Source organism: Leucopleurus acutus (genome assembly GCF_964270905.1).
Source record: "Leucopleurus acutus genome assembly, chromosome: 4".
NCBI classification, from domain to species: Eukaryota; Metazoa; Chordata; class Mammalia; order Artiodactyla; family Delphinidae; genus Leucopleurus; species Leucopleurus acutus.
The window spans coordinates 76,392,497-76,419,939 of record NC_139146.1 but is presented as its reverse complement, the minus strand read 5'-3'; the positions used below and the strand labels follow the sequence as shown (position 1 = coordinate 76,419,939).

The 27,443-nt window shown below is 38.3% G+C and overlaps 1 protein-coding gene across 6 annotated transcripts in view; it reads right to left on the bottom strand.

Annotated features, from left to right (window-relative positions):
- Positions 1-2,881: 2,881 nt before the first annotated feature.
- Positions 2,882-27,443, bottom strand: part of LOC309960937 (RE1-silencing transcription factor-like) — a gene marked incomplete at its 5' end in the record, with an annotated part of 192,341 nt that continues 167,779 nt past the window's right edge. For 5 of the 6 annotated variants that reach the window (XM_082837938.1, XM_082837937.1, XM_082837939.1 and 2 more), the window contains 3 exons: positions 2,882-8,377; positions 15,445-15,528; positions 21,780-22,683. In XM_082837938.1, the coding sequence (XP_082694064.1) occupies positions 6,432-8,377; positions 15,445-15,528; positions 21,780-22,674 (2,925 nt within the window). In that variant the 3' untranslated portion in view covers positions 2,882-6,431. Of the gene's footprint in view, positions 8,378-15,444; positions 15,529-21,779; positions 22,690-27,443 lie in introns of those variants that run through there. The other variant, XM_082837936.1, reaches the window with a different exon arrangement.

Sequence of the window (27,443 nt, the reverse complement as noted above, 5' to 3'; positions counted from 1 at the left end):
CAAGAACCTGGGTCTATGGGGAAAGGGGAAAGAAAGCTCTTTTTGATAGAGAATATCAGTTACCATAAAAGATATAATTGACTCAAGCAAAAAATCAATATACGCTAAAATGACTGGGTTTGTTGAAGATAATTTCGCTATATCATCCCACAGAATGTTAATTACAAAGGGAAATAAATAATAACTTTATGTGTTGTCTGGTAGACAACACATTAACCAAATAGTAAAAATTAACACAACCAATAACGGCATCATGTGTCTTCTGACGTAATGCACCAGTACTTACTATTCCTGCCAAGATGCATAACCTGAATTGAGGCATGAAGAAGCAATCAGAATAATCCAAATTAAGGAGCATTCTTTAAACAGCTTCCAACTCTTCATGCTGTGAAGGACGAATGCTAAGGAGTTATTCCAAATTAAAGGAAACTGAAGAGATGTGACAACTAAATACAATGAGGGATTAGGAACAGGGAGACTGTTAAAGATTAGTATTAAGCGATTTGGCACAATCTGAACTACACCAATCTTTAAAGTCCTGAATTTGATTTTTACAGTACGATTGTACAAGAGAATGCCCTTATCCTTAGGAGATACAAACTGATGTATTCAGAGATGAAGGGGTATGCCTACAACTTAATTTCTGGGGGTCCACCACATAAGACACACATAATATACAGAAGGCAAAATGTGAGTGGTGGATCCAAATAATGGGTACACAAAATTTCAGGGTACCACTGCTCCAACTTCTCTGTAAGTTTAAACCTTTGTTTCTTAAAGTCGCTTTCTCAAGACTTGCTATTTCCTGCTACTTGAGTGAACTCTCCTCCTTGCCTTGCTAATGCATCCAGACAATACCGACGTCTATGAACCAAGATTTCTGTATTACCAGAATTTTTAAGTTACAGTAAAACGACCATTGTATATTAATTAGTTGAAATTAAGGAGAAGCACACACACAGAAAAACACCACAAACACAATCCTTGGCCTGGGCAATCAACTATTTGCCCTTCTAAGGGCCAGATATTGTTTTAGGTACTTGAGTAAAGCAGTGAATACAAAAGCATTCTGACTCTAGTGGAGATTACAATATCATCTGACACAAAAACCCACATACTACTTTAACATTAAAAGCTATTTTGCAAGACATGGAAGAGAAGCAGGTGGCTTATACAACTTAATCAATGCCAAACAGAGGAAGCACTTTATATATTTAAGGATACTTACTTGCTTTGTTATCTAGTGGAAAAGGTCTTAATACTAAAACTACATGCCAAGCACTAGGCTAAGTGCTTAATAAGCACTTAACACTCGGGAATTCCCTGGCGGTCCAGTGGTTCGCACTCGGTGCTTCCAATGCCATTGCCCAGGTTCAATCTCTGATCGGGGAACTAAGATCCCATAAGCCATGCAGCAGAGACAAAAAAAATATTTAAAAAACCAACAAAAGCATTTAACACTCAAAAGCCACTCTATGGATAGAAGTACCATATGCCCCCATTTTCTGGATGAAGAAACAGGTTCAGTAAAGTTAAAAATGATTTGCCCAATTACAGTAGTAAGAGGCCCATCGTGAACCAGCTCTAATTGCAAGGCCAACCAAGCACTTAGTACAGCAAGCATCAAAATCCTTTAAAAAGGCATTTTGTGACACTGAAACTTCCCGATTACCAGAGATCAGTACATTATCCTTAGCATCTTCACCAACCTGCCCTTATGGAGCTGAAGACAAGACCTCTGAAGTACTCTTGGAGGGGAGCTCATACTACCGTACCGTTAACTCTGCCTACAAACTAGGGTCAAGCCCTTAGTGAGACATGAGCAGAATACAAGCATGGCCAAAGGGTAAACGTAAAATGGATGACTGAGAAAGGAGTAGCAAAGGACTGGAGAAACACACTTGTAACCAAACACACTTGTAACTTGAGGGTAACAAACCAAGTCACACATCAATAACATTTATATATTCGTGATAAATTCCCCATATATCCTTAGTTAGGCAGAAATTTTCATACTTCTTGTTATCGATTCCACCATGCCAATAAAATAAATGGTGGAAATTCATTTTGCTTTTCGCTGATAAAGTCTTGCAGGAGGGGAAAGAGGGTGAATCACTCATCAATTCAACAAAAAATATGCATTCTTTCCTGACTCACGATCTTCTAGGTCACCTGCTACATCAGGACAGAATGCAATCCAGTTGTTCTGATGTTTCTCCAACTCACTCTCCCTTTTCTCTCAAGTCCAAAAATACCTAAGCCTTCAACATAAAGCACAACTGTTTATTTCCATTAACAAAGGAAGCAGAACCTTACTACAGTATGGCTTATCACTTTCCCTTGGATTTCACTTTCATCTCAGACTTCCACAAGCAGAGTAAAATCCTTAAAATACTGCCCTAGCATTCAGTGAACACTCAATGTAACTTAATCTTATTTTCCCTTCAATGCATCTTTTTCCAATTATGCGTGAAAATTTACTGATACCAGGCCTGCTACTGAGAATGGACCCGTATATTACAACTGTTAAGGGGACCTGTGGTTTGGAAAATATTACCGCATAAAACTTCCTATAAAATTGTCTTCAGGTTGTTTCTCCCCTACCTCCACATCCACTTCCCAGAATGCAGATTATAGGAAGAGAGGATTTGGACTACTACCCACTGGATTGTTTACCCCAAATAAAGACTTCCACAACCTTTCTACTTCTAGGTTATCAGGGGGAAAATATTTTGAGAATTATTAATACACTTGCAGTTCCGGTCAAATAAATTTGGCTTCCTTGACATTTGATGTACCAAAAATAAACAAAGGCATAAAATGCTTTTTAAAACTTTATTTCAACATAACTATGCATACAGAAATACACTCATATGGGTTAATAGAATGCAATTTAACTTATCCTACACAATTTGGACCAAAAACCTGGTACATGGTTTGCTTCAAAAAAAAAAAAAGGATTTGCAATCTGGTTTATTTTTCATCTATTACAAATGTATATATATATAAAAAAGATACTCCATCAAATGCTGCTAAAGCAAACAGCAAGATCCTTGAGAAATTAACCTTTGGTTTGTCTCTGAAAAGTAACAGGTATTGCACTGTAAAACTTTACAAAACTGGTGCAACAAAACATTGTTGTAATGTTTCAATGCCAGTTCACAAAGTTCAATAACTAATGGATGTTGATGAGGGTGAGGAGAGCCTATGCATACACGTGAAAATATAAAAGGTATCCGATCTAGTTAATATTGCATGTAGATCCCGAATCAACTCAAACCAAGATTCAGATAATTTCTTAAATCTGAATTAACACTATCAGTCCAGTTCATCTGCTGAGGTCAAAAGGAAACTCTGCACAGTAGCTGTTTTCCTGATTTGTGCAAAAAAGAAAATTAAGTTTCTTCCCCAGCATTTTAGTCCAGAACTACAGCAAAGTATTTCATCCATTGTCAACATTCATGGGGTGAGAGGCAATGAGGTTACTTAGGCTTAAATCTGAATTAGCACTCAGATGCAAGAGTCCCCAAAGTTAAGGACCACATGACTTTAGAAATGACTCTAAAAAATAAAATGGCCCTTCCTGGAAGACTAGAGCAAAACATCTAGCAATAGTTATAAGAAGTCTTATCAATAAAATGTAGCCCTTTGTGAATTACACCTCAATTTAAAAAAAAAAAAAGAGCCCCAAAGAAGCAGCTCTGAAAAGAGGAAAAAAATATAACTTAAAATATCTTGAAAAACAATGTGAATATAGGTGCAGAAGATAGTTAAAAGAGATCTATTTTTACAAGGCTACCTAGCATTAGGCTTATAATGTATTCTAAGTATTTCAACTTTCACTCTAATACTAAACATCAATTTATAAACAAGATGTTCACTTTTTATTCTGTTATCAAAAGGGAAAAGTCTAGCTTCAATCCTATCCAGTGGAGGGGAAACTGAGAAAACAAAAAGATTCAAACAGTCTCATGCAAATAGCACATTTTTCAAATGGAAGAACTCCCAACTAGACCAGAAGTTCATATTACTAATATACTTTTCAATGAAACAATTTTTAATAAGAACAAATACATGGCATTAAGGTTCAGAACCTAATATAGGCCTGACAATCAAGTCCTTGTTTTCTGGAGGAAAGGCCTCAAGTTCATTCAATTTCCAGTAACAATGTTTTCACAGATCACTTTAATAATAAGGGGTTTTAATTTCCTTCACATTTTTGTTTTTGGAATTCTAGTTTTAAATCTAAATAAGAAAATTAGTCCAATTCCCCAGAAGTCATATTTTTTTCTTTTGAAGTGTCAAAGAATCCACAAAACCTCTTCCCCAAACTGATTCCCAATCTCCAATTTGAACTTAACACAAATATTTTCATATGTACTGTAAAAGGTAACTTTTTAACATAAAATGTATCCATGAATATTAAATCTAGTTGTTAGAAAGGTTTAACTAGCTTTATAATTTAAGTTTTAAAACATAAATATTTGCAGATTGATCTGTATGACAATGATTGTCAGAGCTGAGAATTCACCTACAATTCAACAAAACACACACCAGTAACAAACAACTTACTCATGTCTTGAGAAAATCTTCTGCTTCTTTAAATCTTTGGCCTCCCAGCCAATTCCAAGGTTCAAATGTCTTTTACCTTAAATTTCACTCTCAGGTTAATAAGTTTTCTACCCACACTTTAATACTTTTCCTAATCTTTCATGTTGCATTGCCAAACTCTGAAACCTGCCTCAGAGATCACCAGACAAAAGAAAATAAATGAAATATAAAGTGGTTACTTCAGAATAGAACATGGGAGGATCAGAATCAAAGTTCCCTACTGGGATCATATTTTATTTTACTGTAATGAATAACTTATCAGCAAGGAAAAAAACCTATGTTAGAGTCTTTCATATTCTTTGGTGACTGGCCAAAGAACCAACTAACAAATATGGGGTACATACTCTTTTCCATACAAAGTGGTCCTGTAGGAACACCAGAATAGCTTCTATTCATTTGAGGCCTCACCTGTAGAAAAAGGCTGTCCCGGGAACAGCCAGGACATCCCTGAGAAAGTATGATTTTTTAATCTGGACTGAACTTAACTTTCACCAGGCCTTTTTCATTGAATTCACAGGAAGTAGCAGCTGGTCTACCAGCACTCATACTACCCTTTCTCATCCTAGGTTTTCCACATAATTGCTATGGCTTTGGAATCTCACAAACTGATAATCCTGTATAACTTGAAGGAGTAACTATGCCTCCTAATTCCAGATTTGCAGCTTCCAGATAAAAATTACAGTTCTTTATTCAGCGGAGTAGCCATAAATACACCAACCATCTATGAGAAGAGGTTTTCCTCTAAGATACGATTTAACACCATACATTTAGGAAGCAAATCTACTAAAACAGGCCAAAAGTTTACTTACGGTTGGTACTTGAGATAAAAATCCATTCAGTATGGAGCCTAGTGGTTTATTTATTGTAAAGTTCAAACTGAGAGCTGTGATTCACCACATCAATTTAAAATAAATAACTTATATGAAATACAGATTCTGGCATAGATATAAGATGTTAAAATCAAAATCAATGGACTGAACCGGCATCTTTCATTTGCTCACAAATTTGAACAGACTAATATTCTGCAAAAAAGACAATTGCAGCAGGGGAAAAGAAAACTGCTCTTTTGCAAACAAGACTTAAGCATCCCTCCAAAGAGGTCAAAATAAACATGCATATATAGATATAAAGTGTTACAACACAAATGCTATTTCTAGAAAAAATTTAACTGCATAGGTTAAAAACAACAATGTGCAACATCTTAAGGCATTAAAGCACCGAAAAAAAAAAAAAACCCACCAAAACCACTTTTTATGACGATTGACATACACAAAACACATATACTGATCAAAACTCAGGAAGTAAATACCTGGACTGATATAACATCCATTGTTGGGAGAATTTCTCTTCAATTTAAATGTCTCATCTCTAAAACAATTTTAAAGTGCTAACTTTATATAAAGCAGGCAAATTCTTCAAGTAATTTGCTATTTAAGTATGCTAATTTTTACAGAGCTAAACAAGGAACTAAGAATAAACTAACGTGAAACAGGAAGATAGACATGAGGAAAAAACTCACAAATTATAGCTAAACAAATCGATAGAATGCTCTAATACCACCTTGGCCTTCTGGGTTCAATTAAAAGCAAAAGCTAATAGATTTAGATGTCTGCTGGTTTATTACACTAACTCCCTTGGCTTTGCTAAAATGTGTACATCAATAGGTACACGGATTCCTAAGGAAAAGAATGCCACTTAAAAATCAAGATTGGATACTAATTAAAGCAATTTTAAAAACAAAAGGTTGTCTATTACTACAAATGAATACAAAATGTCACAGACCTTACAAACTAAGAACTGAAGCCTTGCCCAAAGTTTATTTACTCCTGCCCTTGAGCTGCCTCTTCAAGGAAGTATACATTAACCAAATGGCGATTGAGGTGTTTGCTGTAATCTTTTTCCTTTCTAAAAGAACGATCACAGAAGATACAAACAAAATCTCCCTCGGCCACTTTGACTGCCAAGGCTTCCTTTCCATTTTTTCTACTAGTCTCTTGTGGAACTGGCCGAGCCCCATTCAATCCAGAGTCATCACTATCCTCTGACATGTTGTCACTTAGGTCACTTCCATCATGACTGTGGATGCCTTCGTCTTCATCCATTTCCTGAGACTCATTTACTGCCACGGTGACAGGAGGTGATGCCACAGTAGCTGTGGACACTGCTTCACATTTTTCTAGTGGTAGAGGAAGAAGTGATGGTGAAGTTGGTTCTTCAACCGCCGAGTCTCTGCCGGGGGGATTCTCTGTTTTCTTCTCATCAGCGTCCATCTTCATTTCACAAAGCATAGCGTCAGCCTGATGTTTACCATCTGAAGTTTCACCCTCTGGCATATTCAAGTTTTGTTCAGAGGATGAAATACTGGCAGATGCCTTGGTAACAGCAGCAAGACCAGCTAGACTCTTATCTGCCTCTTCTGCTTCCACTTTTTGAAGAGGAGCTTCTTTATGTCCTTCGCCTGCAGGGACTAATTTTTGGTCTTCTGACTCTTCCTCTTTTAAGTCTTCCTTTGGCAGAGGTGGTGATGGTGGTAAGAGATCCTGTGCACCGGCACTTTCCTTTAGAAGCTGCCTGTCTTTAACAGGCACTAAGCCAACTTCAATAAGGACTTGCTCCTTCTGCGCCATTTCACTCTGCACGTTGGACTTTTCCTTGCCATTATCTTTGTGAGGAGACCTTTTGGGGATCGGCTCCACGGGAGGAGGAGGCTCCGCATGAACAGGCCCCTTCTGAACAACCTCGACCTCAGCATGCCCCCCGGGGGGAAGAGGTGGAGGAGGAGGTGGGGGGGGAGGAGGAGGCGGCCGCTCCGTCTGAACAACCTCGACCTCAGCATGCCGCTCGGGGGCAAGGGGAGGAGGAGGAGATGGGGGGGCGGCAGGAGGAGGCTCCGTCTGAACAGGCCCCCCCTCAGCAGACTCCATGGGAGGAGGAGGCTCTATCTGACTGGGCCTCCTCTGAGCAGGCTTGCCGCTTTTTTTACATGATTTACTTCTCAGAGTTTTCTTCTTTGCACTGTTTTTCATGCAACTACTTTGCTTTTTATTCTCCTCTACTTTGCTGTCACCCTTCGGCACTTCCTGACTATTTCTGGATTTGCTTTCTGCCTTCTTTTTCTTTTTTGTCACAGGTTCCTCATCATTCACACGTTCTTGTAAGGAACGGGCTTCAGCTTCTGTCTTCCTTTTGCTTTTCTTGCTTTTACAGCTTTTTTCTGCATTATTTCCTGGGTGCACATCCGTCTCTTTAGCTTCCAGTGCCGATTTGCGAGTTCTGGTAGTCACTTGGCTTGAGGCATTACTACAAGGCTTTTTCTCTTTTGAAACATTATCTTTTTTCTCCACTTTTACAGACCTCTCGTTTTTCTTCCCAGTCACATCCCCCTTCATTTTTGTCTGCTCTGTTTCTGTTTTCTCATTGGTGATTTTGTTATCAGGCAAGTCAGCCTCTCGCTTTTTGGTTTTCTTTAGCTTCACTTTTGAGACATCCATGGTCTTATTAGGACAAGTAGGATGCTTAGATTTGAAATGATACTGCAGATTACACTTCTTGGAAGCTGCATAGTCGCATACAGGGCAGTTGAACTGCCGTGGATTAACATGTAGCTCCACGTGTTTTTTGAAGTTACTTCTATCTGCTGTTTTGTAGTCACAGTGTGGGCAGTTAAGAGGTTTAGGCCCATTGTGAACCTGTCTTGCGTGACGGGTTACTTCATGTTGATTAGAGGCCACATAACTGCACTGGTCACACTTAAATGGCTTCTCACCTGAAGGTAAACGAGAGACGTTGCAGAAGGCATACATTAAGAAATGAATTCAAGATTTACTCAAGCATACTTGTAAGGAATTGGATATATGTAAAAAAGCAAACAAACAAAAAACCACCAAAACTATTTCTTGACGACTTTATCATGCAAATTACATTTACCATATTTATTTGTATATCCTTCCTCTATCTCTTGACATTGATTCTCATAACAAATGGGAGAATAATTATATCAGTTAATCACCATCTTCAAAAAAGTTCATCAAGCTAGGGCTCTCCAGCACTAATAAAGGACACAGATTCATCAAGAAATACACAATTACTGGAAAAGTGACTTGGGCTCTTGATGTTAATTTTGGGGCAAAGGCACTCAAAGAGATAAGATAATTTTAAAGTTTTTATGTTTAGTTAAAACAAATGTATAATGGAATAGAACAGAAAAATCCCATACAGTTCAGATAAACCTTGAGACTTCAAAAGAAATATTATACACTCTAGGCTACACTCCCAGACCTTCTGTGTGAAAGTTTTAAAAGAATGCTTTGTCTTCAGGGAGCAAAAGGATTTTCCTTTAAATTTAACCCTTTTGTGCATCGTGGCAAGAGCTGAGTCAAGTTTTACTTAGCAAACTTTTTCACTGCTGGAGTTTCTATTCTGCAGCAAAAATATAACAAGTCAGAAATCTTTTCTTGATTTTCTCCCACCTTCTTCTAAAGAATGGGCAAAGAAACTAGGTAAATGAAAAGGGGCATACAAATATATATGGTATATAAAATTAGCAAAGAAAGTAATCACACGTACATACAAGACTAGAAGCCCACCCCCAACCCCCAAATTAAAGGCATTAAGATTAACTCATTCTATCTGAATACATACCCATCTAGATCACACTCTAGCAAATATTACCAAATGGTATCCATACCCCACTGGTCCAATGGAATGCATAGCAGAAAAATGGAAATTGACATTTATGAAAATTCATCTCTCAAACATTCTCAAATTCACATCAAATCTTATTTAATTTTTTTCATAAAGCAAAACTACTCAGACATGAAGTAAAACCATGTAGATGGTAAGCTTTACATGATTAAAAAATGCCTGATGATAGAATACTCGATCACAAAACAAAAACTTATCCGCCCATGTCAGATTGTAAATGCAGCTAACTGGACAGCTCTTTTCCATTATTAATCCACTAACAGATTCATAAATAGAGGTTTCTAACAATACGCTACATCACTCTATACTTCGCCCTATCTTGTCCTCTCCATTGAATGACTTGAATGGAGACATTTACTTAACATATATAGATACAGAATGGGGAAAAGGTATGTGACATAACGGTTAAAAACTTGTCCTACAGTAAAAATACGTGCGGAGATCAAATATGGGCTCTGCAACTTACTGTGAAGTCTTGAGCAAGGTACTGAAAACTCTCTAAGGCTCAACTTCCTCATCTGTAAAATATTCTTAAGTGTTGTGAACTATAAATAATCTAATCCACATAGAGCTCTTAGCAAAGGATAGATAGCCAAGCAGTCAATACACATTACCTGTAAGTCATCACTTTTGGAATGAACTGGTAAGTTTTAGAATAGGTAAACAAAAGGGAAGATTTCATGTGCCTATCCTGCCTTAGTACATAAATCCTACTTTTGAGTAAACAAACAGCTGATAAATGGAGTTTATCTCTTCAGGAAAATAGTTGTGCTCTTAAAAGAATTATAAAGAAAATGTCATCATTTTATAAGCCCTAATGAATGAGAGTATTTTCACAGCCAGAATCAAACAAGATGCAAGCCCCCACCTGTGAAACGGTCAGAGAATGGGAGTTCCTAGGAGTCTGTATAAAACTGTGACATCATTTATTTGATTCATTCACCCCACCCCCATTTTTGCTTTATTGCCATCAAATCCTTCTTGTATTGGAAAATCAATTCATCAAGTTTAGCTTATTAATACCTAGCTAAATGAAAATTCTTTTGCCCTGTACCAACAGTTTTAACTTAATTCCCTTTTCCAGTTCTGGTAAAATTTACCTGCTTTTCATCTTTATAAATGTCAGATGTCTGTTTAATTCTTCCCAAATGAATTTATAGATGTAAGGCAAATTCAAAAAGGGAGTTTTATAAGCTTTACACATGCTTATCAAGAAGAGCCCAGAAAGAGTAACAAGGGAAATTTTAATTAGTGAGTAACAGGGGCATACTACTCAGCAATAAATTTAGAGTTCTGAAAATGCAGCATGAAATCTATCTCAAAAATATTTTACAGAAAGATGTTACATTTCTTAACGTAAGTCAGAGTATCAGTTGAGGGGGGACTATGGGAGTACTGACTAGAAAGGGTAAGGAGGGAACTTTTCTGAAGGTGGTAAAACATTTCATGTCTCCACCTAGATGGTAGTCAAACAAGAGAAAACATAAAGTCACTGCCCCATATACCTAAGATGCGTGCATTTTTGTATGTGTAAATTAAACCTTAATAAAAATTATTAAAAAATTATTCTAGGGACTTCCCTGGCAGTCCAGTGGTTAAGACTCTGAGCTCCCAATGCAAGGGGCACGGGTTCGATCACTGGTGGAGGAACTAAGATCTTACATGCTGCCTGGAGTGGCCAAAAAAAAAAATCTAAAATTCATAAAAAGACTCTCAAACCATATAATGTGTCAAATGACCCAGCTATTAAACAGCGCCTCCACAGAATTCCCTGGTGGTCCAGCAGTTAGGACTCTGCGCTTCCACTGCAGGGGGTACAGGTTCAATCCCTGGTGGGGGAACTAAGATCCTGAAGGATGTGCAGCCAAAAAAAAAAAAAAGTGCCTCCATAGTAACCATCAAGTATTTGGCGAGAGGAAAATAATTTTTGCTTAAGAAAATATTTTTTTAATCTTAAAAGGAGTAGTCCTGAGAAGAAAAATGATAAACCATTAGCCAGACTCATCAAGAAAAAAAGGGAAAAGAATCAAATCAATAGAATTAGAAATGAAAAAGGAGAGGTAACAACTGACACTGCAGAAATACGAAGTATCATGAGAGATTACTACAAGCAACTATATGCCAATAAAATGGACCATCTGGAAGAAACTGACAAATTGTTAGAAAAGCACAACCTTCCGAGACTGAACCAGGAAGAAATAAAAAATATAAACAGACCAATCACAAGCACTGAAATTGAGACTGGGATTAAAAATCTTCCAACAAACAAGAGCCCAGGACCAGATGGCTTCACAGGTAAATTCTGTCAAACATTTAGAGAAGAGCTAACACCTATCCTTCTCAAACCCTTCCAAAATATAGCAGAGGGAAGAACACTCCCAAACTCATTCTACAAGGGCACCATCACCCTGATACCAAAACCAGACAAAGATGTCAAAAAGAAAGAAAACTACATGACAATAGCACTGATGAACAGAGTTGCAAAAATCCTCAACAAGATACTAGCAAACAGAATCCAACAGCATATTAAAAGGATCATACACCATGATCAAGTGGAGTTTATCCCAGGAATGCAAGGATTCTTCAATATACCCAAATTAATCAATGTGATACACTATATTAACAAACTGAAGGAGAAAAACCATATCATCTCAATAGATGCAGAAAAACCTTTCGACAAAATTCAACACCCATTTATGATAAAAACCCTCCAGAAAGTAGGCACAGAGGGAACTTACCTCAACATAATAAAGGCTATATATGACAAACCCACAGCCAACATCATTCTCAATGGTGAAAAAATGAAACCATTTCCTCTAACATCAGGAACAAGACAAGGTTCTCCACTCTCACCAGTATTATTCAACATAATTTTGGAAGTTTCAGCCACAGCAATCAGAGAAGAAAAAGAAATAAAAGGAATACAAATTGGAAAAGAAGAAGTAAAGCTGTCATTGTTTGCAGATGACATGATACTATACATAGAGAATCCTAAAGATGCTACCAGAAAACTACTAGAGCTAATCAATGAATTTAGTAAAGTAGCAGGATACAAAATTAATGCACAGACATCTCTGGCATTCCTATACACTAATGATGAAAAATCTGAAAGAGAAATGAAGGAAACATTCCATTTACCATTACAACAACAAAAAAATAATACCTAGGAATAAACCTGCCTAAGGAGACAAAAGACCTGTATGCAGAAAATTATAAGACACTGGTGAAAGAAATTAAAGATGATACAAATAGATGGAGAGATATACAATGTTCTTGGATTGTAAGAATCAACACTGTGAAAATGACTATACTACCCAAAGCAATCTACAGATTCAATGCAATCCCTATCAAACTACCACTGGTATTTTTCACAGAACTAGAACAAAAAATTTCACAATTTGTATGGAAACACAAAAGACCCCGAATAGTCAAAGCAATCTTGAGAAAGAAAAACACAGCTGGAGGAATCAGGCTCCCTGACTTCAGACTATACTACAAAGCTACAGTAATCAAGATAGTATGGTACTGGCGCAAAAAACAGAAATATAGATCAATGCAACAGGATAGAAAGCCGAGAGATAAACCCAAGAACATGTGGTTACCTTATTTTTGATAAAGGAGGCAAGAATATACAATGAAGAAAAGACAGCCTCTTCAATAAGAGGTGCTGGGAAAACTGACAGCTACATGTAAAAGAATGAAATTAGAACACTCCCTAACACCATACTCAAAAATAAACTCAAAATGGATTAAAGACCTAAATGTAAGACCAGACACTATAAAACTCTTATAGGAAAACAGGCAGAACGCCCTATGACATAAATCACAGCAAGATCCTTTTTGACCCACCTCCTAGAGAAATGGAAATAAAAACAAAAATAAACAAATGGGACCTAATGAAACTTAAAAGCTTTTGCACAGCAAAGGAAACCATAAACAAGATGAAAATACAACCCTCAGAATGGGAGAAAATATTTGCAAACAAAGCAACTGACAAAGGATTAATCTCCAAAATTTACAAGCAGCTCATGCAGCTCAACATCAAAAAAGCAAACACCCCAAACCAAAAATGGACAGAAGACCTAAACAGACATTTCTCCAAAGAAGATATATAGATCACCAACAAACATATGAAAGGATGCTCAACATCACTAATCATTAGAGAAATGCAAATCAAAACTACAATGAGGTATCACCTCACAGAATGGCCATCATCAAAAAATCTACAAACAATAAATGCTGGAGAGGGTGTGGAGAAAATGGAACCCTCTTGCACTGTTGGTGGGAATGTAAATTGATACAGCCACTACGGAGAACAGTATGGAGATTCCTTAAAAAACTAAAAATAGGGCTTCCCTGGTGGTGCAGTGGTTAAGAATCCGCCTGCCAATGCAGGGGACAAGGGTTCGAGTCCTGGTCCGTGAAGAGCCCACATGCCGCAGAGCAACTAAATGTGTGCTCCAGAACTACTGAGCCTGCGCTCTAAAGCCCGCAAGCCACAACTACTGAAGCCCGTGTGCCTAGAGCCCATGCTCCACAACAAGAGAAGCCACTGCAATGAGAAGCCTGCTCACTGCAACGAAGAGTAACCCCCGCTCACCGCAACTAGAGAAAGCCCACATGCAGCAACAAAGACCCAATGCAGCCAAAAATAAATAAAACAAATAAATTTTAAAAAAACAGTTAAAGAAAAAATACTAAAAATAAAACTACCGTCTGACCCAGCAATCCCACTACCATATACCATGAGAAACCATAATTCAAAAAGAGTCATGTACCACAATGTTCATTGCAGCTCTATTTACAACAGACAGGACATGGAAGCAACCTAAGTGTCTATCGACAGATGAATGGATAAAGAAGATGTGGCACATACATACAATGGAATATTACTCAGCCATAGAAAGAAATGAAATGGAGTTATTTGTAGTGAGGTGGATGGACCTACAGTCTGTCATACAGAGTGAAATAAGTCAGAAAGAGAATAACAAATACCGTATGCTAACATATATATATGGAATCTAAAAAAAAAAAAAAGTTCTGAAGAACCTAGGGGCAGGACAGGAATAAAGACGCAGAGAAAGAGAATGGACTTGAGGACATGGGGAGGAGGAAGGGTAAGCTGAGACAAAGTGAGAGAGTGGCATGTTCATATATAGACTACCAAATGTAAAATCAATAGCTAGTGGGAAGCAGCCACATAGCATAGGGAAATCAGCTCAGTGCTTTGTGACCACCTAGAGGGGTGGGATAGGGAGGGTGGGAGGGAGAAACAAGACGGAGGAGATATGGGGATATATGTATATGTATGGCTGACTCACTTTGTTATAAAGCAAAAACTAACACACTGTTGTAGAGCAATTACACTCCAATAAAGATGTTAAAAAAAAAAGAGTAGTCCGTGAAAAAACTTAGTAAGATGTCAATTCCCTTTAACAAACATTCACTGTGCTCACAATGGGAAACGAATTCCTATGTTAGCAGGATGGGGGAACTATCCAGTGTGAAACCTACAAAAATATTACAAAGGCAAATACAAACTGGATGTATTTCCTCCAGTACGAAATATTTCATGCAAGATGAAATGGTAACATATCTACTGAGAAAAGGAAAGGAAGTTGTGGACCATGTCAATATCTCTAGGACCACCCAAGGGTCAGTGTGGCCAAAATGAAATAATTATACATTCAAGACCACCTATGCTAATATTGGCTTTTTAACTTTGCCATCTATATACCTTCATAACGGGGACCAATTCTGGATGGTGACAATGATTATTTCAGTTCTAGAGTGGATAAATCTCTCACTTGTTATAGTCCTGTATTTTATTTATTATAGGTTAATAAACTGGGATCCTGGATTATCAATCATTCCTTAAAGTTTGGCTTTTGTTAATCAATCCTCAGAAACCTTATCAACTCTCAAGAGCACAAATCCAAATTTCAGGAAAGCAGCTAAGTAGGAATCCCTGGAACCCAGCAGCCACACACTGAAATTATTAAAAGTATATAAATATCCAAATTATATTAAAAATAAATCGTAAATAATGACCCAGTTCCAGGTCTAGAAGAACTTCCTTATAATGGTAGTTTACTAAAAATGATAGAAAAATTCCGATTTCTTACCAACCTGAATGAGTACGCATATGTCTGGTTAGATGAGTTTTCTGAGAACTTGAATAAGGACAAAGCTCACATTTATACGGACGTTCTCCTACAAAAATATAATGATTAATGTTCAAATAATAAAATAAGGCAAATACAATTCTCACTAACAATACATACATTATTCAATACTGAGCAAAAATTTTTTACCGAGAATTTTTTCTCCCTATTATTGGCAAAATGGCCAGTTTTTATCATTTATTGAAACAGTAAATGACTTAATTCAGAATACACATAACTACATTATTTCTGCTTTGCTGAAGAAAAAGTATCATTGGCTTTCTGAATTACAGCCCTTTTAATTTTCACAGTAATGCTACATGTGTAATAGCAAATATTAAGAACTGAAAAATTATCTTGATCAGGTATCAATCAACTTCTGAAAATCAGAATTATCCTTAAAAAAACCATGTACCCAAATTTTCTGATGCTATGGCTTGGGTAATTTTTTGGATCCTTATAAATGATAAATCTACCATTTTAAATTGTTAGCTTAAAGCAATAACATTTTTGAGTGGGGAGGCTATTGTTTTAAGCTAAAAATTTCAAGTGATAATTAGAAGTTTTATAGAAGACTCAGGTCAGTTTTCTTTTTCTTTTTTAAATTTATGTATTTTTTGGCTGCGTTGGGTCTTCGTTGCTGCGTGCAGGCTTTCTCTAGTTGCGGCGAGCAGGAGCTACTTACTACTCTTTGTTGTGGTGCACAGGCTTCTCATCATGGTGGCTTCTCTTGTTGCGGAGCACTGGCTCTAGGCACGCGGGCTTCAGTAGTTGTGGCTCACGGGCTCTAGCACACAGGCTCAGTAGTTGTGGCACACGGGCTTAGATGCTCTGCGGCATGTGGGATCTTCCCGGACCAGGGCTCATATTCATGTCCCTTGTATTGGCAGGTGGATTCTTAACCACTGTGCCACCAGGGAAGTCCCAGACTCAGGTCAGTTTTAAATTATACTCATAAAGCCACAGGGACAGCGACCAGCTGACAATAACAGACCAGTGATTTACTACTAAAGAATTTAAGATTCAAAGGCAGAACATGTGTGTTTTTTGGACAGGGGTTGTCAACCACAAAATATACTGAAAAAAACACCTTGACAATTTGTTTTTGTCTATTTTTTGGCCACAAGATAATAAGTATGACTTCAGGCAAGCCTCCTCATCTATAACAGTAACACTACCTTCATTTTCTAGAATTGTGAGAATTTAAGATAATACCTGTAGAGCATTCAACCCCTGTGCCTGGCACATAAACAACAGTTATTATTTTGTCTATATTATACATTACAGTAATAGATGTATTTAATAACATGGGACAAGGAAAGGAATAGACAGAGTGAAAAATAAAAAGAGAATGTGGTGATAAGTGTGAAATGTGTTCCTAATAACTGTTCAGCTGTTATTAGCTGGTACTATAGATTAGACATAAATAGCTCATGGTAACAGAATGCCTACTTTAGCCCGGATGAATTTTAAGATAGCTTAAAAAATGCTGAATGTGGGCTTTCCCTGGTGGCGCAGTGGTTGAGAGTCCGCCTGCTGATGCAGGGGACACGGGTTCATGCCCTGGTCTGGGAAGATCCCACATGCCGCGAAGCGGCTGGGCCTGTGAGCCATGGCCGCTGAGCCTGCGTGTCCGGAGCCTGTGCTCTGCAACGGGAGAGGCCCTCATACCGCAAAAAAAAAAAAAAATGTTGAATGTATTTTTGTAAAAAAAGATACATAATTGGCCAATAATCACATGAAAAGATGCATAGTATCATTAGCCACAAGAGAAATTAAAACAAAACCGCAGTGAGATGAAGATTTCACATGCACCAACATGGCTATAATCAAAAATAACAGATGTTAACATTTATTTGTTAGGTTGTGGAGAATTTGGAACCCTGATGCAGTGCTTGTGAGACTGTAAAACAGTGCAGCCACTCTGGAAAACAGTTTGCCGGTCCCTCAAATGATTAAACATAATTACCATATGGCCTAGCAATTCCACTCCTAGGTGTATATTTACCCAAGAGAAATAAAAACGTATATCTACACAAAAACTTGTATAAGAATGGTCACAGCAACATTACTCATAATATCCAAAAAGTGGAAATAATCCAAAAATCCATTAACTGATAAACAGATAAACAAAATGTTGCTTATCCATACAAGAGAGTATTATTTGGCAGTAAAAGGAAAACAAGTACTGTACATAGGACATGGATGAACCTTGAAGACATTATACTAAGTGAAAGAAGGTAGCCACTGAGGGCCACATATTATATGATTCCATTGATATGAAATGTTCAGAACAGGCCAATCTACAGTGAATTATACGGTACATCAATTGTGTATCAGTCAAGCTGTTACCAAAAAAAGTTAACAGAAGAAAAATTTGATACCCTTACAGATTAACGTGAAGGATCAACTAAGGATAATCTACTTTTAAATTCTTCGTAACGAAACAAGTTGCTTCTGCCTGTGCAACTCACCAAAATAGGCATAAATACTCTAGAAGTGCTAGTAATTTTTCAGTCACACATATAGGCAAAAACATCATCTTTTAAAGTAGAATTTGTGAGGACTTCCCTGGTGGCGCAGTGGTTAAGAATCCACCTGCCAATGCAGGGGACACGGGTTTGAGCCCTGGTCCAGGAAGATCCCACATGCAGCGGAGCAACTAAGCCCGTGCACAACTGCTGAGCCTGCGCTCTAGAGCCCGAGAACCACAACTACTGAGCCTGCACGCCACAACTACTGAAGCCCGCGCGACTAGAGCCCGTGCTCCACAACGAGAAGCCACCACAATGAAAAGCCCACACACCACAACAAACAGTAGCCCCCACTCGCTGCAACTAAAGAAAGCCAGCACACAGCAACGAACACCCAATGTAGCCAAAATATAAATAAATAAATACATTAAAAAAAAAATGAATGCACTAAAGTAAAATTTGTGAACTGTTTAGATATCAAAACCACAAAATGAAAACTCTTTTGATTGAAGACTCAAATGGAAATCCTCAGCCCCCTACCATGATGATTACCTATAAAATGAGATTCAGAAGTTTGAATCTTAGTTGTATGTGACCATGGGCACATCACTTTAGGCTATCAAGCCTGAAGTTCTCCCTCAGTAAACACCGTCTTCCTCAGTAAATTGTTCTGAAGATTAGGAGAGAGTAGAAGAAAGCACCTAACACTGAGCACTCAATACAGAACATAAGACACCCACTAAGTGAACCTGAAAAGTAGGCTACCTAAGGGAGAAATAAGAAACAAGTGATTCCTGCTGATGATCGCTTCTTATCTCCTCTGCTCTTCAGCACTAGATGAATTAATTTTTCCATAAATACCATTTTCAGAACCATGCATTTAATACCACTGATACTCTCAGAATTTACATAATAAATACTATCCTTCTATTTATACACCAACAAACTGTTTTGAAATTTTTTTCTTTTAAAAAACCACAAATTAGGTAATACTGGGGGAAAAAGCTTTTTAAAAGTATTAAGACAGGGGCTTCCCTCCTGCTCCAGTGGTTAAGAATCCACCTTCCAATGCAGGGGACGTGGGTTCGATCCCTGGTCTGGGAACTAAGATCCCACATACCACAGGGCAACGGAGCCTGAGCTCCACCAACTAATGAGCCCGTGTACCACAACTGCAGAGCCCACGCAATCTGAGCTCCACCAACTAATGAGTCCATGTACCACAACTGCAGAGACCACACGCTCTGGAGCCCCTGCACCACAACTAGAGAGAAGCCCACACACCGCAACGAAAGATCCCACATGCCACAACTAAGACCCAACACAGCCAAAAATAAAACAAATATTTTTTTTAAAATGTATTAAGACCAGGACTCCCATATGCCATATGCCACGGAGCAACTGAGCCCGTGTGCCACAAATACCGAGTCTGCGCTCTAGAGCCCGCGAGCCACAACTACTGAGCCCACGTGCTGCAACTCCTGAAGTCCGCGCACCTAGAGCCTGTACTCCACAACAAGATAAGCCACCGCAATGAGAAGCCCGCGCACCGCAGTGAAGAGTAGCCCCCGCTCACCGCGACTAAAGAAAGCCCGTGTGCAGCAACCAAGACCCAACACAGCCAAAAAATTTAATTAATTTAAAAAACACATAAATAAAAAAATTGTTTTAATAAAAAATGTATTCAGACCAAATAAGTTTAACACTAAAATGAAATGAGATATGTACAACCAATGTTAGCTATGTAAGTCATAACCTTATTGTGGAAATAGCAACTTTAATGTGGAGAAAAAGTTAAGTAATGAATGATGACGTATATAAAATACAGCCATTAAAATTAGTCACCTAGACAGTAATTAAGTGAAAAGAAACCACTGTAAAATTAAGAAATGGCAAAAAGTAGAGATCCTATTTTTAAAAAAGTATACATAAAAAATTGAAAATATACAACAAAACTGAAATTTTCCCAGTTCTCTCCATTTTCCTTTTTTTTAATTCTAAAAATTTCTTAAATCAACTAATTTAGACTTATTGTTGAAAACATTTTTAGATTTTGGGGAAAATTTTTAAACTGTTCAGTGACTCAACAATTTTGAAAGTATCAAAATATAACTGACACCAAAAAATCAAAATTTAATAAGACAAAGACACTGGTCATATTCTTTTTTTTAATACTTTTTAAAAATATATTTATTTATTCAGTTGGCTGCGCTGGATCTTAGTTGCGGCATGCGGGAATCTTTTAGCTACGGCATGCAGGATCCAGTTCCCTGACCAGGGATCGAACTCAGGCCCCCTGCATTGGGAGCACAGAGTTTTAACCACTGAACCACCAGGGAAGTCCCAACACTGGTAATATTCCTTATGCTGACTTGCATGGTGGCTATGAGTATATATATTTGTAAAACTTCATCATTGTCAATAATACCTCAATTTAAAAAAATTCATAAAGGTGTACACATAAAAGTCATGCACTTTTACCATATGTCACAGTTACTACCTGAAAGCTCTACAGATTATGGCCGATTCTAAATTAGGCCCCAAGGTTTTCACAAAACTGTGAAAGGACATAAAGTACTTAGGGCGAAAGAATATATGGTATCTGGGATTTGTTTTATGATATTGCAGGTGAGGTTAGTTTAGTCTAACAGTTTGTTTAATTAAAACTGTTAAGTGATTAATGGTGTAGAATTCCCAAGTAACTCTCATTTCCTATGCCATGTAATTGTGAAGTGTGTGTACTTTTTTACTTTTGTAATAAAATGGTTTTGAAGCCTGGAGACAATCACAGATTATAACAAATTCCAAAGAGATTGTAAATTCTTTTACATAACTAGATTTTAAAGCTTTAAATTACACAGAAGCCATCTACTAGAGCTTAGGAATCTTGCTACACATGGTCTTTCTTATAATGGAATTTCATCTGCAAGTTTTCTTGCTTATGTCTACCACTTAAGCAAAGCAACATCAATTCCTCTCCTCAGTATGACTCACTTCAGCATGGGGTTCAGTCCTGCAGAGTGACAACTACTGCAAAAGGGATCTGATGCAAACAGCATTCCAGAGCCCCTTTTCACTTCTGATACAGAGTAGAGTACTAGGTTACCCTAACCATTTTGTTCAGACCAGTAATCAGTCCTCAAAGGTACCAATTCACATCAGGAAAATGTTAACATAACTATCAGTAGTTACAAACACTGCTTTTAAAAAATGAGACCCCTTGGGCTTCCCTGGTGGTGCAGTGGCTGGGAGTCTGCCTGCCAATGCAGGGGACGTGGGTTCGTGCCCCGGTACGGGAGGATCCCACATGCCGCGGAGCGGCTGGGCCCGTGAGCCATGGCCGCTGAGCCTGCGCGTCCAGAGCCTGTGCTCCGCAGCGGGAGAGGCCACAGCGGTGAGAGGCCCGTGGACCTCAAAAAAAAAAAAAAAAAAAAGAGACCCCTTAATGAAAGTCAATTTAAAAGTGAATAATTAAGGGGTGTTGGGGAGAAATGGGGAGCAACCACTGAGAGGGGTTTCCTTTTGGGGTGAAGATGTCCCAAAATTGACTGTGGTGTTGGCTGCACAATTCTGTGAACACACTAAAACCAATGCATTCTAACTTTCAATGGATGAATTGTGTGGGAGTGGAGTACATCTCAATAAAGCTGTTATTTAAAAAACTGAATTGCCAAATATGACAAAATATTAATAACTCTTGAATATAGCTGATGGGGACCCATGGGTGCAGTGGGGCATTCTCTTCTGAGATGTTTGAAATTTTTCATTTTTAAAGTGTTTCATTTGGGGGGTAGCGTACACTTATAAACAAGAAAGGTCCTCTTACCTGTATGAGTTCGAACATGCTGAACATAATTGTTTTTTCTGTCTGAAAAATAGTTGCATTTTCCACATGTGTATACTTTCCTTGGAAAATGGTTTCTCAAGTGTTTCCTCCAGTGATATTCGCTTACTGTGGTGTACGTGCAAATGATGCACTTGTAGACTCGCTCATTGTCCCCGGCTCGGGTGTGGTGTTTCAGGTGAGCAGTATAGTGATCATAGCGATTGGTATTGTAGCCGCAGCGGTCACAGCGAATGGGGCCCTTGGAGAAATCTCCCTCCTCCCCAGTGGAAGAGCCACATTCCCTGGCTTTGGCTTGCTTCTCTGCACTTTCCTCCACAAAAAATTTCTTGGCACTATGAACTCGGATGTGATGCACAAACTGTTCTTCAGATTCTGCTTCATACTGGCATGGTTTACAGCGAAAGGGCTTGGTCTTCAAGTTCTTGCATTTGTCCTCTGCTACAGGGGTTTCCCGAGGAAGATCTTTATTTGCGCTGTACGGTTCTGAGGCAGCTGACACCTCAAACACAGGCCGCGGTTGCACAACACTGAGTTCCAAACTCTCCAGTTCCATGTTTTCCAGCCCACTGGGCTTGCCTTTTACCTCAGGAGACTCCTCAAGTCCTTCTCCGTCACTATCTGAAAAGTTGTTATCCCCAACAGGCATCAATTCTGCCATCTGTCTTTCTTCGCCAACCAGGTAATCACAGCAGCCGCCGTTTACTTCCCCAGTTAAGGCCACATTTGCCAACATGATGAGCTGAGGCGCAGCCAGTTCAGCTCTGGAGAGATCAGGCAAGTCATACATGTCGTTAGGCAAGGCCATGCCCATGGTGCCACTGCCGGTGAACAGACCTCCTCCTCCGGAAGACTGCCCCATTACCTGGGTGGCCATAATGGTGTTCTGCATTCAAAACAAAACAAATAACACGAAAGCACCACTTTAAACACAACTTTTACTGGTCTAAAACCACAACATCACTGTAATTCTTCATAACTTAAAAAGATACATTTTCCAATATAATCTTTAAACTCAATCAGCTTCATTAACTACTGAAGATAAGCCTTTACAATATTTTTGTAATTCCAAATTCTCTTTACTGCAGTCATCAAAAAAATTTCTATGAGCCCCTACAAAAAATACTATCAAGCGTTTGACACAACTCATCCATCAACTAGGTCTACCACTGGCTTGCCTTCCCTCAAGCACTTTTACTTTTTCTAGTGGAAAAATATAAGTAACCTTCATTTTTAGTGCTAATTAAAATTTTATTTTAAATTCCATATATGAACAGTAAACTGCTGTCCTCTCAACTCCCCCTTCAAAAGTTTACTGGTCTGAATCAGAAAGGGGAAAAATCCAAAAGCTACCTGTGCATTTATTAAGTACAAACAGCCTGAAAAGCAGAAGCCTATAGTTAGTGAATTGAAGTTCATATGAACTCAACTAGCTCCAAAAGAATAAACTACAGTTGACCCTTGAACAAGAGGGTTAGGGGCACCAATCCCCAGTGCAGTTAAAAATTTGCATGTAACTTTGGGTTCCATAAAAACTAGACTACCAATAGCCTACTGCTGACCGGAAGCCTTATGGATAACATTAACAATCAGTTAAACATATTTTGCATGTTATGTGCATTATATAATAGTGTACAAGATGAATTGTGCTTGTCAGTATCTTTATCAATATTGTATTATACGATGCAAAATACTGTAGATGTTACACGTATTACTAACATTAGGCATCAAAAGAGAAAAGATAATGTGAAAAAGAAATTCATACTTATTTACAGGTATAACGATTAATGCACTGATAAAGAAGCAGCAACAATGATTGCTTTATGGTAGTCTATTGTGATCAGTAGGACTGCTTCACAGTAGCCTAGCCTATATGCAAATGAATTAATCACAAAATTTTTAAGCATATAGTATAAGGCATATTCATAATATAGTATTGGAAATACTGTTTTGTTTTAAGAAACTGCATACATGTGATGATAGGCTGATACGCTTTCTCAAATTGTAAGAGGCATACTGTATTTTAATGTAAGTATTTAAAAGCAAAGTTATACAGCAGTAGAAAAACCAATACATTATTAATTTCATATTAAATATCATCTTATACCTTTGTACAAGTCTTGCACACAATGAATACTTAGGTAATGACGATGATGACACAATGTCTCCCAGCTCTTGTTATACGATTACTAGATTTTCACAAGACACTCACACACATATCCAACAGATAAGTTTATTAACTGAATGGCATGATTATTTACTATTCATTAAGTGGAAGTGGATCATCATAAAGGTCTTCATCTTTCTGTCTTCAGTTGAGTAGGGTGAGGAGGGCGGGGAAGAGGAGGGGTTGGTCTTGCTGAGTCAGGAGTGGCAGAGTGGAAAGAGGTAGAGGAAGTGGAAGGGAAGGAAGAAAGAGGTGCAGAGGCAGAAGAGGTGGAGGAAGTGGAAGGAGGGAGGCACTCTGTGTAACTTGAGGGAAATACATCTTAATTTCTGTCTGACTTTTTTGCTTTTCCACTTCTCTAAAAATGTTTCTATAGGGTACTAATCTTTCTTCAACCACTGGCTTTAGTTTTAGTGTCTATATCACACAAGGGTCCAAGTCATAAAAGAAGTCAAAAGTAGTCTTCAACAAAAGGAACCCTGCTGCCAGACTGTCCAATGTCAATTTGTTTTCTGGTACTGCTATTTCCATGTCTTTTTCCTCATCATCTGGCACCGGCTCAGAAACACTTAACTCCAAATCGACTCCCGTTAATTCCTCTGGTATGGTGTCTATTAGCTCTTGAATATTCCCAAGATCTGTATCTTGAAGCCCTTCACCGCCCGCCCCCCACCTTTTTGCCATACCCACAATCTCTTTCATGACTTCCTTGATTGGCTGTCGTAAATCCTGTGAAGTCATGCACATCTGGACACAGTTTTCTCCAGCAGGAATTTATTGTTTTAGGCTTGCTGGCTTTCACAGCTTTTTCTATCACAATGATGTGATCCTTCCAGACTTTCATGATGTTCTATCAGGGTTGTCTTTCATAGCATTGACAATCCTTTCATAGAGTACCACAAGTAATGAGCCTTCAAGGTCCTTACAACACCTCGATACAGGCTTCATTCAAAGACGTTGTGTTGGGGGACAAGTATACCACTTTGACACCTTCAATGTTGCTCATGGTTCTAGGTGGCCAGGGGCATTGTCCAATACCAAAAAACTTTAAAATGCAGTCCCTTACTGCAAGGTACTTCGTGATCAGGGACAAAGCACTGATGGAACCAATCCAGAAAAGTGTTCTCATTGCTGAGGCCTTCTTGTTGTACAACCAAAAGAATAGCAACTGGTATTTATCTTTTTTCCCTTTAAGTATAGTGGGCTTCAGGAGTTCCCTGGCGGCCTAGCGGTTAGGATTCCAGGCTTCTGCCGTGGCGCAGGTTTAATCCCTAGTCAGGGAACTGAGATCACGCAAACCATATGGCGTGGCCAAAAAAAAAAAAAAAGGATAGTGGGCTTAGCAGCTTTATAGATAAGAGCAGTCCTGATCAAAAAATCAATTCGCACAAAACATGTTAGTCTTCAATCAGCCTTAAATCCTGATGCTCACTTCTCTTTCTTACTAATGAATGACCTTTTTGGCAATTTTTTCCAGAGTAGGGCACATTTCTCTGTGTTAAAAACCTGGTTTAGGCAGACAGCCTTTCTCTTCAATAACTGTGTTCACGGCATCTGGGAACTCAAAGCCAGTTCTGGTATCTTGATATTTTTTTCTAAAATTACCAAACTATCCTCTGCTGGCATTAAATTCTCCAGATTTAGAAACTGCACCTTCCTTTTGCTTTAAGTCGTCATATAACTTCTCTTTTCCTCGAATCATATTAGACTCTATAGGTATGCCTTTCTTATAGTAATACTATAACCACGTAAAAGATGCATTTTCAATATGAGATAGAAAGGCATTTCGCAAAAAGTGTAAGTCTTTCATGTCTGCTGGCAAAAATGCAGAGACAGTTTCCAAACTTCCTTTTCTTTTTTTACAACAATCCTTACACTGGACTCATTGATCTTGAAATGGCGGGTAACAGAAACTACAGAACTCAGTTTATGGTACATATCAAGCAATTCAACTTTTTCTTCTAATGTCATGACTTTACTTCTTGGGAGCATTTCCAGCATCACTAGAACACTTCATATGGGTCCCATGGTGTTATTCAAGGTTTCTGGTATCACACTAAACACGATAAAAAACGCTCAGGAACTACGAGAGGTGACTTTTTTTTTTTTTTACTGCAAACACAATTTACTGGAGAGACCAACTGCTCACCTGGAAATGATTAGACGCACAAGACGTTTTGAGTGGATACCTGCAACACTTGCACTCACCAAAATAGCAAAAAGAGGTAGCTATGAAATTATTACAGTACTACAGTATGGACTACAGTTAATATTAGGCAGTAATGAGTTACTACTGCATCTTTACATTTGTTTACATTTCTCTGGACTGGAATGGTGCCATGGGTGGTCTGTGTTTGTGTAATTTTTGATAAATTTAAACTTTTTATTAGATTTGTATATATTTTATGGTAGCAAATGATAAAATACACTATTATCTACATATATTTTAGGCACTCATGAGGTACCTTCTAAATTTTTTCGATATTTCTAGGCTATGTGTATCATCTGTAAATTTTTTCAAAATGTTGCAAATCTCTAAGAAACTTTCCAATATATTTCTTGGAAACAAAATCCACATAGAAGTGGACCCATACAGCTCAAACTCCTGTTGTTCAAGGGTCCAATGTACTCTGAAAACGTACTTAGTACCATTAAAGTACCACTTAGTTTCTTTTTTTGATGATGACCTGTTTCAAAGTAAACAAAAGTTATGGACCTTTCTTCCTGTAAAAAGGGAAGTTTGGTGTATTCAAAAATACACAAATGAAAATACAGAAACTTTCAAACCCCCTAATAAAATAACTGGACAACTCATCTCCAAATCAGCAACTTTCTTGCACTGCGCTTGACTTGGCCCACTTGCCTGGCGGAGCCATAACAAGATCACCTTGAAAACATGTTGGGCTTTTTTATAAACTGTCTTAACCATGCTACTTTCCAATCTAAAAGGTGTAATTCTCAAATTAGGTGTTCTCCTGCGAATTAGAAAAAGCAAAATAGGTGGCAAAGGCTAAAAAAAATGTTAAACCCAAAATACAAAAAGTAATCCTGTCTCACCCAAGTGCATAAACACAAACCGGTTGAGTCATAGGTACCAACAAAAGTTGGAATCAAATGCCATCACACAAAGCAAACGCTGTCCAAGGGTTTAACAGCCCAGACTACCCGGTAATTTCTAATTCTTCCCAAACTCTAACTACCATCCCCAAAGGGATTTTAACGTTGGTCGGGAAGACTGTCCAAGCACAGTCCGAAAGACCAACGTGCTACGCGAATTCCTACGTGCTGCTGCCACCAGCGCCTGCCTCGGCGGCGGCATTCCTAACTCAAATAGGCATTCGGCCATTTTCTCAAAATACGTACCAAACACAAAGCAGCTCTTTGCAAACTCGGGAGCTCTCGCTTCCTCTCGGCTCGGCCCGCTCACTGCACCACTGACACACCAGTTGCCGCCACACTCGTCCTGAACCTTTCCCTGG